Source organism: Carex rostrata, chromosome 34 (genome assembly GCF_964058835.1).
Source record: "Carex rostrata chromosome 34, lpCarRost1.2, whole genome shotgun sequence".
NCBI classification, from domain to species: Eukaryota; Viridiplantae; Streptophyta; class Magnoliopsida; order Poales; family Cyperaceae; genus Carex; species Carex rostrata.
In genome coordinates, this window is record NC_135951.1 from 3,262,383 (window position 1) to 3,276,799 (window position 14,417).

General features: G+C 32.0%; 1 protein-coding gene across 1 annotated transcript in view; it reads left to right on the top strand.

Annotated features, from left to right (window-relative positions):
* LOC144549142 (uncharacterized) overlaps positions 1 to 14,417 on the top strand; it is a 72,971-nt gene that overhangs the window by 29,972 nt on the left and 28,582 nt on the right. The window contains exons 7-13 of the mRNA XM_078297881.1: positions 7,112 to 7,188; positions 7,437 to 7,549; positions 7,919 to 8,071; positions 8,390 to 8,429; positions 9,672 to 9,867; positions 10,203 to 10,276; positions 10,526 to 10,659. Of these exons, the coding sequence (XP_078154007.1) occupies positions 7,112 to 7,188; positions 7,437 to 7,549; positions 7,919 to 8,071; positions 8,390 to 8,429; positions 9,672 to 9,867; positions 10,203 to 10,276; positions 10,526 to 10,659 (787 nt within the window). The remainder of the gene's footprint in view (positions 1 to 7,111; positions 7,189 to 7,436; positions 7,550 to 7,918; positions 8,072 to 8,389; positions 8,430 to 9,671; positions 9,868 to 10,202; positions 10,277 to 10,525; positions 10,660 to 14,417) is intronic.

Below are 14,417 nucleotides of genomic sequence, written 5' to 3' on the forward strand. Positions count from 1 at the left end.
CAAATGAAGTGCAGGAAAGCATGCGAGCTGGTAGGTTGATGTCTATAGTCGACCAATCTGCCGGAAAATGGCCATTTGACCTAGTCAAAAAGTTAGCTAAACTAGGTTTGAGATGTGCTGATATATCCAGAAGAAGACGCCCTGATACGAGTCAGGTTTGGGCTACGATTGAACCCTTGGTAAAGACTGCTACACAATCGAAAGCACTCTCGTCTATTGGATCTTCAACTTCTAATGAAGAACATGTACCGTCACATTTTCTATGTCCAATAATGCAGGTATGTATATAGTTTCCTCTTCTATTTTCATGGTTTTGCAACTATATTAGTGCAGTCCAAATATATGCAATATAATTTTTTTATATTTATTGCCGGGTGAAGTGAAATCCAATTAGAAAAAAAGAAAAACTGGAAACAAAAATGACAGGACACATTCTGTTTCACAAGCTCTTAGCTAGTGTCCTCATATAATATCTTTGTAAGTTGCACCTGCTAATTAAACTGCCACATTTTACCCTTCACTGTTCAAAATAATCATTCAATTACATAGAATATTGCTTTGACTATCAGTAGCTTTTTTTGTGGCATATAAATGCCAAGACACTTTTTTTCTTCTTCTTATTCTTTTGGGTCTTCCAACCATTACTATAGGAAATCATGAAGAATCCATGCATCGCAGCAGATGGGTTTACATATGAAGGCGAGGCAATCAAGACATGGTTGAACAGAGGACAGAACACATCGCCTATGACAAATTTGGTGCTTCCTCATCGCGATCTGATTCCAAATCATGTTCTTCGTTCTGCCATCCAAGAATGGCTTCAGCAGCACCCACAATCTAATTAATCTGTCATGCAGTTCAAGTTATACTAAAGTTTGTTAATATTTGGTGTGCACTCTTGTTTTGTTATGGCTTGAAATAGTGTTTGAGTGACAATGTTTGATTAATAAAACCAAGTTTCCAAGTATATATAATCATATATAGTCATGAGTGAAATTCCCTTATTAAACATCACTGTCAAATTTCTTGAATTATATATACTCAGACTTTCTAAATATTGAATATTTCTTGAATTATATGGTTGTATATGGATGTGTAATATGTATGTTTATGGCTAGCGAATTAATATGGATGCTAGCCCATTAGTAATCTATTGAAAAAACAAACAAATCAAACACGGTTCTTGAAAACTTAGCCATGTATGAATATTAACATACATGGTTTCTTTATATAAGCCATGTATGATTCATTATAATCATACACGATTTTTTTATAGCAATTAACCGTGTATATAATCATTCACATCTGACTCGATTTTCTTTTAGAAATTGTGTATGTAAATTGTATATAGAGACGTGTACAATGTATCGACATTTTCATACACAATGTGTGCGGACACATTTATAGAACCGTGTATCGATCATTAGTTTTTTTAACTATACTTTTAAGAATTATTATATTAAGAGATGGGCTAAGGTACATCGCAAATTAAAGTCCTTGTTTTAATTACGGCTATATTCTGCGATTACTAAATCCAAACATTATCGTCATATTTATTAAAATTTGGGTGGATATCAAATTTAACATTCCTTTGAAAACTTTTTACTATTTTTTTTAAAAGGTTCACAATTGTTATTTTTTTTATGGTGTGTCAAGCAGGGGCGGACCCATGTGGCCCAAAGGGGTAGATTTAGAGTTTTAGTAGAGATCGGAACGTTCCGATCGACTTTGCCTACTAGAAATTTTTTTTTGTTTCCCCTCTAAATGTTTAATTTGTAATTCAAATTAAATTTAGGATTAAAATAAAAATAAATTTTTTGAATTATGATTGGTAACTAGAATTATAAGTTACTGTTAGAGAATCAGAAATTACATATCAGAGTATTAGAAAAGTATTAGTTAAAACATTGTTTTTTATTGAATATCTAATTAGTTAATGTGTTTAATTTCAATTAGGTATTTAAATCTGATTCAATATTTTTATGTTCCGATGAAAAACCAAATATAGTCAACCAACCGAATTGACCCTCTGTTTGGCGAATAGTGAACAAACCAAACCGAACTTTAGTCACAAAATTTTAAAACCAAATGGGCCGCCTGTTTGGTGATAAGGCCCAAAACTAGTGAACCCTTTTTTCTCTCTCTCGATTTCCTTTCCTCTGAGACTGAGACTAGGGTTTCCTTGCTCCATTGTCTCTCTCTCTCTATCTCTCTAGAAAGGATGTAGGGTTTTGTTGGATAGTCGGATCCTATAAGGCGTTGCAAGCGGTCATGGTGTCTCCTTTCAGCTGGTAATCGAGTTGGGTGTTTCCTTTCTTTGATTTCATCATTATTTGTTATGTTAATTTGTCTCATATTATATGGTTTCGTTTTGGAGGTGGTGGTTACTTATAACAAGCTCTTATCTTGTGAATCTCTCTCTCGTCTCGTTGTTATATCCATTTTTTACCTTTTTTTTTTTTTCTCTTTTTTGCACAAGAACCCCTGGTAATTATAGAATTTTCATTTCACTGTTATATCTATCCTTACCTTCTCTCTCGCTGATATCAAATTGGTACAGAATTTGATATTTTTATTGATACTCTCCCTCATATCAAATTGTTATATCCATCCTTACATTGTTTTCCCTTTTTACACACAGACCCCTAAAAAAATTGAAATTTTTATTTGTTACTATTGGGTGTATTTGTTATATGCATTTATTCACTGTAAGCTTGTAATTATGCGTTGTGATTCTTAAATTGGAAAGATCAGGGGGCTGATGCCACTGTGGTTATGGTACCTATTAGAATTTGAGATTGAATTGAAATAGAAACAATTTCATTTATTTATTTTTCAGTTCATTGCTTGCAAGGGCTTATATAGGCTAATTAGTCCTTATTGCAACTATGTAAAATGTTTAATATTATATAAAGCATGCTGGTAGAGGCAAAAAGCATCAGCATTTAGTTTGATGTAAGTTGTAGTGACACTAATGTTTAAAAAGATGTCGGGTGTTAGTTTCAACTATGTAAAATGTTGTGTGTTATGTGAAAGCATGATGAAATTTGTTCTCTCCTTTTTATAATCATTTTGTAAGTCTTTTATTAAACCTCTTCCATGGTCAAGTGTAGTGTTGACCAAACGGTCTGGTCTGGTCCAGTCCAAACCCGGCCGGTCCACAAGTCTCCCCAATCCACGGGTTGGCACTATCCGGGTCCGGCGGGTCTAGTTTGGAATGGTTGGCCCAAACCCATGCCAAGGACCTTGGTCTAGACCCACACGGGTTGGTCCGGTCCATAGTCCGGTCTGGTCCCAGCATGATGTATTTTACAAAAAGACAACCTATATCAAAAAAGTTAGCTAGACCAATAATTGGGTTTTAGAAACTTAATATAGCTTGGTGACATTTAGCATTGGGATTATATATCAATTTAATACATCAATTTTGTTTTCAGCCACATGGAATGTCATGCAAGAAGAACATAATTAAGGAATGTGAAGAAGAGGCTGGAATCCCAGCATCTATATCTACCAAGTATACAGAACAACCTTATATTTCTGTCTACATTTAATTAATTTATGTGTCTTCTTATAGTTACAGTTGATTTTTTTGTCGTGGTATTGGTTTTTCAGTGCTATACCTGTAGGGGTGGTTTCGTACATGGATATTGAGGGATATCTGTACAAAAAGATATGTACTTTTCGGCTATGATCTGAAGTTGCCTATTTTGTTCCCAAAAATGAAGGTTCTACTCTTTTTTTATATTCAATTGTCTTGTGCATACATCTCTAGATAACCAAGACAATTCATGCATATACACATTTTTAAATAACACTCATTTTCCTAAAACATAAACCTTCTTAAGTTGTCAAAAACTAATTTTACAAAATGGTCCATTATTTCATCACTGATATTTTTACCCCTCTATAATTGTTTGTTTTTTCATTCATTTGTGCGAATGTCATTTGGATCAGAATTAAGAGATTTAACTGTGTATTTTACTTTTTTTGTGTTAATGTAATTTTACTTTTCAGATGGAGAGGTGGATAGTTTTAGGTTAATAACTGTTTCTCAAGCTGCAAATATCATCAGAAGAACTGAATTTTACAAGCCGAATTGCTGTCTTGTTATTCTCGACTTCCTCTTTCGACATGGGTTCTCTCTCTCTCTCTCTCTCCCACACACGGGCACACACACACTTCAAATGTTTCTTTTATTAGAAATTGAAGAAGTTATTGGTCTATTTGCAAGTAACACCTAGATTTAAATATAAGATCACATCAAGCAAAAATGAGTAAATTGCTCATAGAAGTAAAAAATGTAGCAACCAAATTAGCTATTTGGTAAATTGGTCATATCCAACTGAAAAGAAACCATAGCTTTTTTGGGATGGATTAAAATTTCTCGATACTTGGTAGGAGGTGTTTTTTTTCTGTTACAGTCTAATGCTTGGGTATTATTGCAAAATTTTGGAAATAGAGGATCGGTAAGATGCATAATACGGATTGACCCGCGCTATGGACTCATATATCTGTTTTTAAAGTCCAATAAGTTAATCAGAACCATTCAACAAGATCTCCATATGGAAATTTACTTCTAGACTAAATTTTATAATTTTTATAATTTTTTTAGTATTTTTTAGATAAGTAGAAAATCACTTGATTCAAATATTCTGGACCATCCAAACATATAAAATCTGCTCTCAAAGTACATTTTCATATGGAGATCATGTTTAACTGCCGGATCGATTGTTTAAACATACCAATAATTATTAATACATAACTCCTTTCTATTGTATTAGTTTGTAATACTTGGAACTTTTGTTGGTTGTTTCATATATGGTTAATTTTCCGATGTGACTTTTAGGGCTTAGTTTTGTGTACCAGCTGTTTGATACCAGTATTGTCATGAACTACTTAGTTTCAATACAAACTGGTAGTTTGTGGACTTGTTGCACTTTTATAAAAATAAATAAATTAATAAATAAATAAATAACTCCTTTCCAGCCTTTTCTTTTCTCTTTCCCTATTAGAAATGCAAAAATTGACCTTCTTTTAATTCCTTTTTCATTTTTTTTTAGTTTTTTTCTTTTCATTTTTTTGCTATTTATTAAACTGGTTTGAAAACCGCTGTTCTTCAATGCTGCAGAAATTTAATAAAAACAGCGGTTTTCAAACCAGCTTAATAAATAGTAAAAAAATTCCAAAAAATGTAAAATTTGGTCTCCAAGCACATTTTAATATAGATTGAATATCTAATGGTTTGGATTTGTTGTTTGAACATCAAATACTAAAATTTGACCTTAAGCACTTAGGTCGAAGTGTTACCGGTAGCAATTTAGCCATACTCCATATAGTAATATCTTATCTTTTACAAAAAAAACCCTTACACCTGGTTACTTTCTCTAAATTTTGACTCATGCAATTTGGCGTACAACATCAACGCAGACACAGCAGTAGGAGAGATTGCTGCTGCTGTGGGTGCCGAAAAGTTGATATTACTGATTGACGTAGCCGGAATTTTGGAGGATTGAAACGATTCTAGTAGTTTAATAAAAGAAACCGATATTAGTGTGATTCAAAAGATGACGAGGAAGGAAAGGTGGCCGGAGGCATGATACCAAAGGTAGCATGTTGTATTAAGTCGTTGACAAATGGTGTAAGCACGGCAAGTATCATTGACGATCGGGCCTGCATTCGCTCTTGCTTGAGTTACTGACGGATGAGGGGGTACGGACCATGATTCGAAGCTGAATCATGTTGAGTTTTTTTTTTTTTTTTTTTTTTTTTTGGTTTATGAAGCGGATTGTTTAGTCTGAGTGTTGTTGGAAAATGAATAGTTGGTTACTAGGCCCCATATGAAATTTGGCATTCAATTTCATTAATTGCTGAGTGGCTCCCCATTGTCAGTCTCTGTGTTTATTTTTTTTCCTTTTTTTGTAGCTAATCAAAAAAATTTCATCCTTAGTGGTTAAGCAAATTTAAAGTAAACCCAGAATGACAAAAGTGGCTTCAATAAAGCAGTGATTTTGGGAAAGGCAAAACAAGTTTCGTGGTGAGTTTGGGCCTGCGTATATAATAATGCAGAGTTAAAAGTGGCTTTAATAAAGCAGTGAATTTTTGCTTGATCTATAAAGAAAAAGATGCTCAATCTGTCAAGCAATATGGACCTATATATCTCTTTAGTTAATTGGAGACTTAAAATTATCTCTAAATTGCTTACCATACCAATAGACTAGAACCATTGATGAATAGACTAATTCTCTGAACCTCTCACTCTCTCTCACCCTATCTTCTTTCTCTCCATTTTTTCTTGTCTTGGTTCCGGGTGCCTCAACCCCTCCATTCTTCACCGCCTTTCCTCTCTAAGACTCTGACTCGTCTCTCCTTGCTTCTAGTTTTAGGTTATCCTTGCTTCATCGTCTCTCTCTCTATAGAAATTGTTCATTTTGCTAGTGCAATGCTCCTGTCACGTAAGTAAATCTATTCTTTGTTTTGGAGGTGGTGGTTGCTTATAACAAGGTCTTAGTGCAAGCTCTTTTTCTCCAATAAGTGAATCACCAATTAATGGCAACCTCAGAGGTCAAGGAAGAGCAAAAGGTGTATGTTTTTTTGCGTCCAAACTATGATGCAGGAAAACATATCCTTTCATGGGTGCTCAACAATTTTCCAAAGGACGAAACTAAAATCGTTGCCACTTACATCATGCTTACCAATGATCAAGTACATAGTGAGTTTGTATATATATTGTCTACCAATGCTGCTGCAATCATTTTAATTTTGATCGATTTTTGTTATCGTCACTTGAAGTAATTTATTCTAAGTGTATTGTGGATCATATTGTTTTATGATTGTGCTTGTGCATCTCACTTACCACACAAAGTCCCTCGATTTTGAAATTTTCTAGTTTAAAAAAAAATTGATTCTGGATTTTGGAAAGCTAATCTCCAATTACCCATAAAAGATTAATGTTAATTGGTTCCAATCCTTATCTTGATTCCTTTTCTCGTAGCAAATGAAAGCTTATTTCATTGATAACCAATTTTATGTACCAGAAGAGTCCAAAAATTAAACAAGTCCTGCAGCATTTAAATGTCATACTCAAGCAATTGTTTCCATTCTGAAACAGATAAACTTCTCAATCAAAAGAGGGAGAGATGCAATGAAACTCTAGACAAACATCTGGCTCAGTGTGCAATACAGGAGGTGAAATTTAGTTTTAATTAATTAACTTTAATGTACACATGTCTTCTTCTTTTCTTCTTCACTTGGAACCCATGACATGATATTTTTGTAAAGAACAAAAAAATCATCTCAGTCAATAGAGGTCGTTTGGATATCTCCTGATGAAAACTTCATAAAGTTATTTACGGTTTTGTTTTCAAATGAACCTCAATGTGCTACTAATTAAATGTACACTAACGCACTGTGTCCACTGTTTCACTTGAATGCAGTTTAAAGCTGACAAACTGATACACGAGAATAATGGTAATCTAATAGGAGGGATTTTAGAGCTGATTGAGTTAAAAGCAATCAAGAATCTTGTAATGTGGTCATCTTCAAACAGGTATTAAGATGAGATAGTCATGCACATCTTGATTTTTTGTACTTTACATGATTAGAACAGAAAAAAATGAGTCTGAATCAACAATTAATTAGTACACAGTCTTTTCTGCTGGGTTGCAACAATTTTTCAAGCCTTTTTTGGCATATAGGATATCTCAAAGATAGCTTTAGTCTGATATATGATATTGAATTGATTTCATCCTCCACTACGACCATGATACACAGCTTAGGATAATTGCAGTACTATTCATCAAAGCCTAATTAGGTACAGTTTTTTGCAAATTTGGGGATCTTTGTACCAGACCATACCACCACCATTTAAGACTGGTATAATTTGAGTTTATCTGTGACAATTGCAAATCCTTGGTAGCATAAATTTTGGAACATTGAAGATTTCCTCGGTGTTGATTTCTGGCACCATTTCAAGTGCAGTGAACTTATCAAAGAGAAGGCAAATCCATCATGCAAGATATGGTTTATTCAAAATGAAAATCAGATCTACACCAGGTACTATTAAGCTTTTGTATGTCTCCCATGTGATTACATTGCCTTGGTATTTTTTAGATAGGATCTCACCTGCCCTTCGGTTAATTGAGCTTTTTCGTAAACTTATTTGGGGTTTGTACTCACTACTCAGGTCATTTTGTACACATTATCAAAAGACAGAGAAACAAAAATTCATACTGATTTGAAGAAATAGAGCTTTAATCCTTTTGGTTCTAGTTGAGTTCTTTGTATTTCGGGTTGGCTTAATTATTGGATTACTTGAGTTCTGGTTGGTTATATCTGATTTTTAATAATCACATTAGCTTTGATGACATGTATTTTTTGGCTTCATTAGGTGTCCCAAATCAGATTTGACAGAGGCCACATCTGAAGAGGTGCATCATTCCACTTACTCTTGATCATAATTCTTTATTTCAATTTTATTTTTCCTTCTTACTTGTTCAAATTGATTTCAATTTCTTTTCTTTCAATTGAATTTCTAAGTTTTTGCTCTACTACCTAAGAAAAATCATAAATAAGATTTCCCTAAATTTTTATTCTACCAAAAGTCTAATTAATATATCAAAGGGAATGGACCTCGGCCCCTATCTTTGTTGTTTTGATTATTTTATGAACTGTTATTCTTTAAATATACTTAAAATGTGTTGAAAAAATATGTACCTTGATGACATAATTGAAAAAGGTTAGCATGATCAATACAAGATAATTACTTTACCGGGAGCAACTAAAAATATTAGGATGGTCATGAAGCATGATTTCTACTTAATGACAAATATTTACTACTAATAATAATTGACTTTAGAACTAATAAACAAATTTAAAACAACCACAGAAACATGTGATCAGTTTTTGGAGTAAATTTAATTTCTTTTCTTTAAATTAAATGATATATGGTGCTAAATTAGTGTATATATATATGAGAAGGGCTCAAATGCCCCATTGCTTCATGCCCAATTGTACCCCCAACATCTTTATCTTTAATTTCAAAGTGGAAACAAAAGATCTGAACTGCTCAACATGATATCCACGTTAAAATGTACTTAGAGATCAAATTTTATATTTTTTTTTAGACTTTTTTACTATTTTTTAAGATAGGTACAAAATCATTATTTTTCAGGAAATTGTGAACCATCTAAAAACAATGATTTTGTACCTATTTAAAAAAATAGTAAAAAATTTCCAAAAAAATTAAAATTTGTTCTCCAATCATATTTTAATGTGGATATAACGTTTAGCAGTTCGGATCGTTTATTTAAACTTTGAAATTGAAGATAAAGATATTGGAGTATGATTGAGGTAGGAAGCAATGAGGCATTTGAGCCCTCCACTCTCTCTGTCTATCTATCTATCTATCTATCTATCTATCTATCTATCTATATACACACACACATATATATATGTATATATATACATATATACATATATATATTTAATTAAAAAGAAATTCAACATTCTGATTTATTATTTGATTCGGGGTTAAATATGACTCTTTATCTCATGCTTGAAGAAACTTACACGGAAATATCGAATGAATATTATATTTTCTTAGAAGAAATTTTGTTAGTAAATATATTATCAGACCAAAAGAATTAAGCAAAAAAAATTTACAATTGCAGCAAATTCGTGAATCATCAATGGCAACCACAGAGGTAAAGGAAGAACAAAAGGTGTATGTTTGTTTGCCTTGGTTGTATGATCGAGGAAAGCATATCCTTTCATGGGCGCTCAACCATTTTTCAAAGGATGAAACTAAAATTGTTGCCACTTCCATCCACAATATACCTACTTTAGCTCCCAATCATCCACAATATAGTGAGTTATCTTCACTTGAAGTAATTTTATTCTAAGAGTACTATGGGCCATATTGTTTTCTGATTGTGCTTGTGCACCTCACTTCCCACACAAAGTTCCTCAATTCTGAAATTTTCTAATTTCATAAAAAAATGATTCTGAATTTTTGAAGATAAATTCTCAATAACCTATAAAAGATTAATATTAATTGGGTCCAATCCTTATCTTGATTCCTTTTCTGGTAGTAAATGGAAGCTTATCTCATTGATAACCAATTTTATGCACCAGAAGAGTCCAAAAAAATCCATTCTGCATTTAAATGTCATACTCATGCAATTGTTTCCATTATGAAACAGATGCATTTCTCAATGAATGGAGGGATTGCAATAAATTTCCAGACAAATATGTGGCTCAGTGTGCAATACAGAAGGTGAAATTTATTTTTAATTAATTAACTTTAATGTACACATGTCTTTTCTTCTCTTTTTTCACTTGGGAACCCATGACATGATATTGATATCTTTGTAGATAACAAAAAATTCCTCTCAGTCAAAAGAGGTTATTAGAATCTCCTGATGAAAAATTCAGAAATTTATTTACGGTATTGTTTTTGATTGAACCTCGATGTGCTACTAACGATACACTAACACACTGTATCCACTGTTTCACTTTAATGCAGTTTAAAGCTGAGAAACTGATACACGGCTATTGTCAAAATCAAGAATCTTTAGAGCTGACTATAGCAGAAGCGATTTTAGAGCTGATTGACTTGAGGGCGATCAAGAATCTTGTAATGTGGTCAGTTCCAAACAGGTATTAAGATAAGATAGTCATGTACATCTTGATTTTTTCACTTTACATAATTACAACTGCAAAAAATGAGTCTGAATCAACAATTTAAGTACACAGTCTGTTCTGGTGGGGGTGCAACAATTTTTTAAACCTTTGTTGGCATAAAGGATATCTCAAAGATAGCTTCAGTCTGAAATTGAATTGATTTGATCCTCCATTACGGGCATGCTACACAACTGAGGATAATTGCATTTATAAAGGCCTAATTAGGCTTGATTTGCAGTTTTTTGGCATATTTGGGCATTTTTGTTCCAGACCATACCAACACCATTGAAGATTGTTATTGGTAGGCAACTGGTATCATTTGAGTTTACCTGCAATGATTGAAAATCCATAGTAGCAAAAAAGTTGTAACATGGCATATATATCTCCTCGGTGTTGATTTCTGGCACCTTTTCAAATGCAGTGTTGATGATTTAATAGTGGCAGAGAAGGCAAACCCAACATGCAAAATATGGTTTATAGATTTCAAAGGAAATCTGCTATTCACTAGGTACTATTAAGTTTTTGTAAGTCTCCCATGTGATTAGATTATATTGCCTTGGTTACTGACAACTGGGCAAAACATTTGTTAGGATCTCACTAGCCCTTCAGTTAACCGAGCTTAATTTGCGTAAACTTATTTCTCATTTTGTACACATTATCAAAAGACAGAGAAACAAAAATTCATACTGATTTGAAGAAATAGAGCTTTAATTAATCCTTTTGGTTCAGGCTGAAATCTTTGTATTTCGGGTTGGCTTAATTATCGGATTACACCAGTTCTGGTTGGTTATATCTAATTTGTAATAATCACATAAGAAGCTTTGATGACATATATTTTTTGTCTTTGTTAGGTGTCCCAAATCAGATTTGACAGAGGCCACATCAGAAGAGGTGCATCATTCCACTTATTCTTGATCACAATTCTTTATTTCAATTTTCTTTTTCCTTCTTACTTGTTCAAATTGATTTCAATTTCTTTTCTTTCAATTGAATTTCTAAGTTTTTGCTCTACTACCTAAGAAAAATCATAAATAAGATTTCCCTAAATTTTTGTTCTACCGACAGTCTAATAAATCACAAATTTACTATTTTTTTAGATTTATTGAAAATTGTTGTTTTTCAAACAAATATGGACCATAAAAAACAGTGATTTTCAATAAATCTAAAAAAAAAGTACAAAAAATTTCCAAAAAATATAAAATTTGGTCTCCAAACACATTAATATGGAGAACAAGATTAATGATTTGGATCAGTTATTTAGATTTTGAATCCGGTAATTTATAGTTCAATGTACAAAAATGCCTACGCATTGCAATGTATGGTAGCTTTACTAGATCTCTCTCTCTCTATCTCTCTCTCTCTCTCTCTATATATATATATATAGAGTTAGGCTGGGGTGCTATGGATAGCATAGAGGCCTCTATGCTACGGCTCAATATTCGAGTTTTCAAAATCCAAACGGTCGATCCGAACCGTTCATCTTATTCTCCATATTAATATTTGCTTGGAGACCAAATTTTACATTTTTCTGAATTTTTTTACTATTTATTAAGTATTTTACAAAATTGTTGATCCAACGGTGGCCGCACAAAACAGTAAAACCGTTGGATTAGCGATTTTCAAAGTGTCTTAATAAATAGTAAAAAAAATCATAAAATTATAAAATTTGGTCTCCAAGCAGATATTAATATGGAGAATAAGATGAACGGTTCGGATCGACCGTTTGGATTTTGAAAACTCGAATATTGAGCCGTAGCATAGAGGCCACTATGCTATCCATAGCACCCCAGCCTAACTCTATATATATATATTCAATTAAAAAAGAATTCAACATTCTGATTTATTGATAGATTTGGGGTTAAATATGGCTCTTTATCTTATGCTTGAAGAAACTTCTTACATAGAAATATCGAATGAATATTATATGAAATATATCGAATGAATATTACATTTTCATAGAAGAAATTTTGTTAGTAAATATATTATCATACCAAAAGAATTAAGCAATTTTTTTTACAATTGCAGCAAATTCGAAGGGAGAAACAACATCATAAAGAAATTGAGGAAATCCAAAAGAGAGAAAATGACAAGAATGATCTTCTTAAAAGGGAAATCGAACAACTGAAATTAGAGAACCAACTTCAACGAAATGAGTTGGATAAGCAGAAGCAGCAATTGAGAGAAATCATTTCTAATTTAGAAATAGATAATAACAAGCTAAAGCAAGAGCGTGATAATGCTATTAGAGAGGTACATCATTCCACTTATTCTTGATCATAATTCTTTATTTCAATTTTCTTTTTCCTTCTTACTTGTTCAAATTGATTTCAATTTCTTTTCTTTCAATTGAACTTCTAAGTTTTTTCTCCACAACCTAAGAAAAATCATAAATAAGATTTTCCTAAATTTTTTGTTCTACTGAAAGTCTAATAAATCACAAATTTACTATTTTTTTAGATTTATTGAAAATTGTTGTTTTTCAGACAAATATGGACCATAAAAAACAGTGATTTTTAATAAATCTAAAAAAATAGTACAAAAAATTTCCAAAAAATATAAAATTTGGTCTCCAAACACATATTAATATGGAGAACAAGATTAATGGTTTGGATCGGTTATTTGGACTTTGAATCCGGTAATTTATAGTTCAATATACAAAAATGCCTACGCATTGTAATGTATGGTAGCCTTATTCTCTCTCTCTCTCTATATATATATATATATATATATATATTCAATTAAAAAAGAATTCAACATTTTGATTTATTGATAGATTTGGGGTTAAATATGGCTCTTTATCTCATGCTTGAAGAAACTTCTTACATAGAAATATCGAATGCATATTATATTTTCATAGAAGAAATTTTGTTAGTAAATATATTATCATACCAAAAGAATTAAGCAATTTTTTTTACAATTGCAGCAAATTCGAAGGGAGAAACAACATCATAAAGAAATTGAGGAAATCCAAAAGAGAGAAAATGACAAGAATGATCTTCTTAAAAGAGAAATCGAACAACTGAAATTAGAGAACCAACTTCAACGAAATGAGTTGGATAAGCAGAAGCAGCAATTGAGAGAAATCATTTCTGATTTAGAAATAGATAATAACAAGCTAAAGCAAGAGTGTGATAATGCTATTAGAGAGGTACATCATTCCACTTATTCTTGATCATAATTCTTTATTTCAATTTTCTTTTTCCTTCTTACTTGTTCAAATTGATTTCAATTTCTTTTCTTTCAATTGAATTTCTAAGTTTTTTGCTCTACAACCTAAGAAAAAATGATAAATAAGATTTTCCTAAATTTTTGTTCTACTGAAAGTCTAATGTATCAAAGGGAATGACCTCAGACCCTCTCCATATATCTTTGTTGTTTTGATTATTTTCTGAATTGTTATTCTTTAAATATACTGGATTGTATTGAAAAATATGGACCTTGATGACATAACCGAAAAAGGTTGGCACGATCAATAGAATATAATTACTTTACCGGGAGCAACTAGAATATTACGATGGAATGAAGCCTGACTTCAACTTAATTACAAATATTTACTGCTAACAAGAAATGACATTAGAACTAATTAATAAATAAAAATAAACAAATGACACAAAGATTTTTAGAAGACAAAAGGTTGCAATTAATACAACCACAGAAACATTTTATCTGTTTTTGGAGTAAATTTAATTTGTTTTCTTTAATTTAAATGCTAACAATATTATGGTGCTAAATTC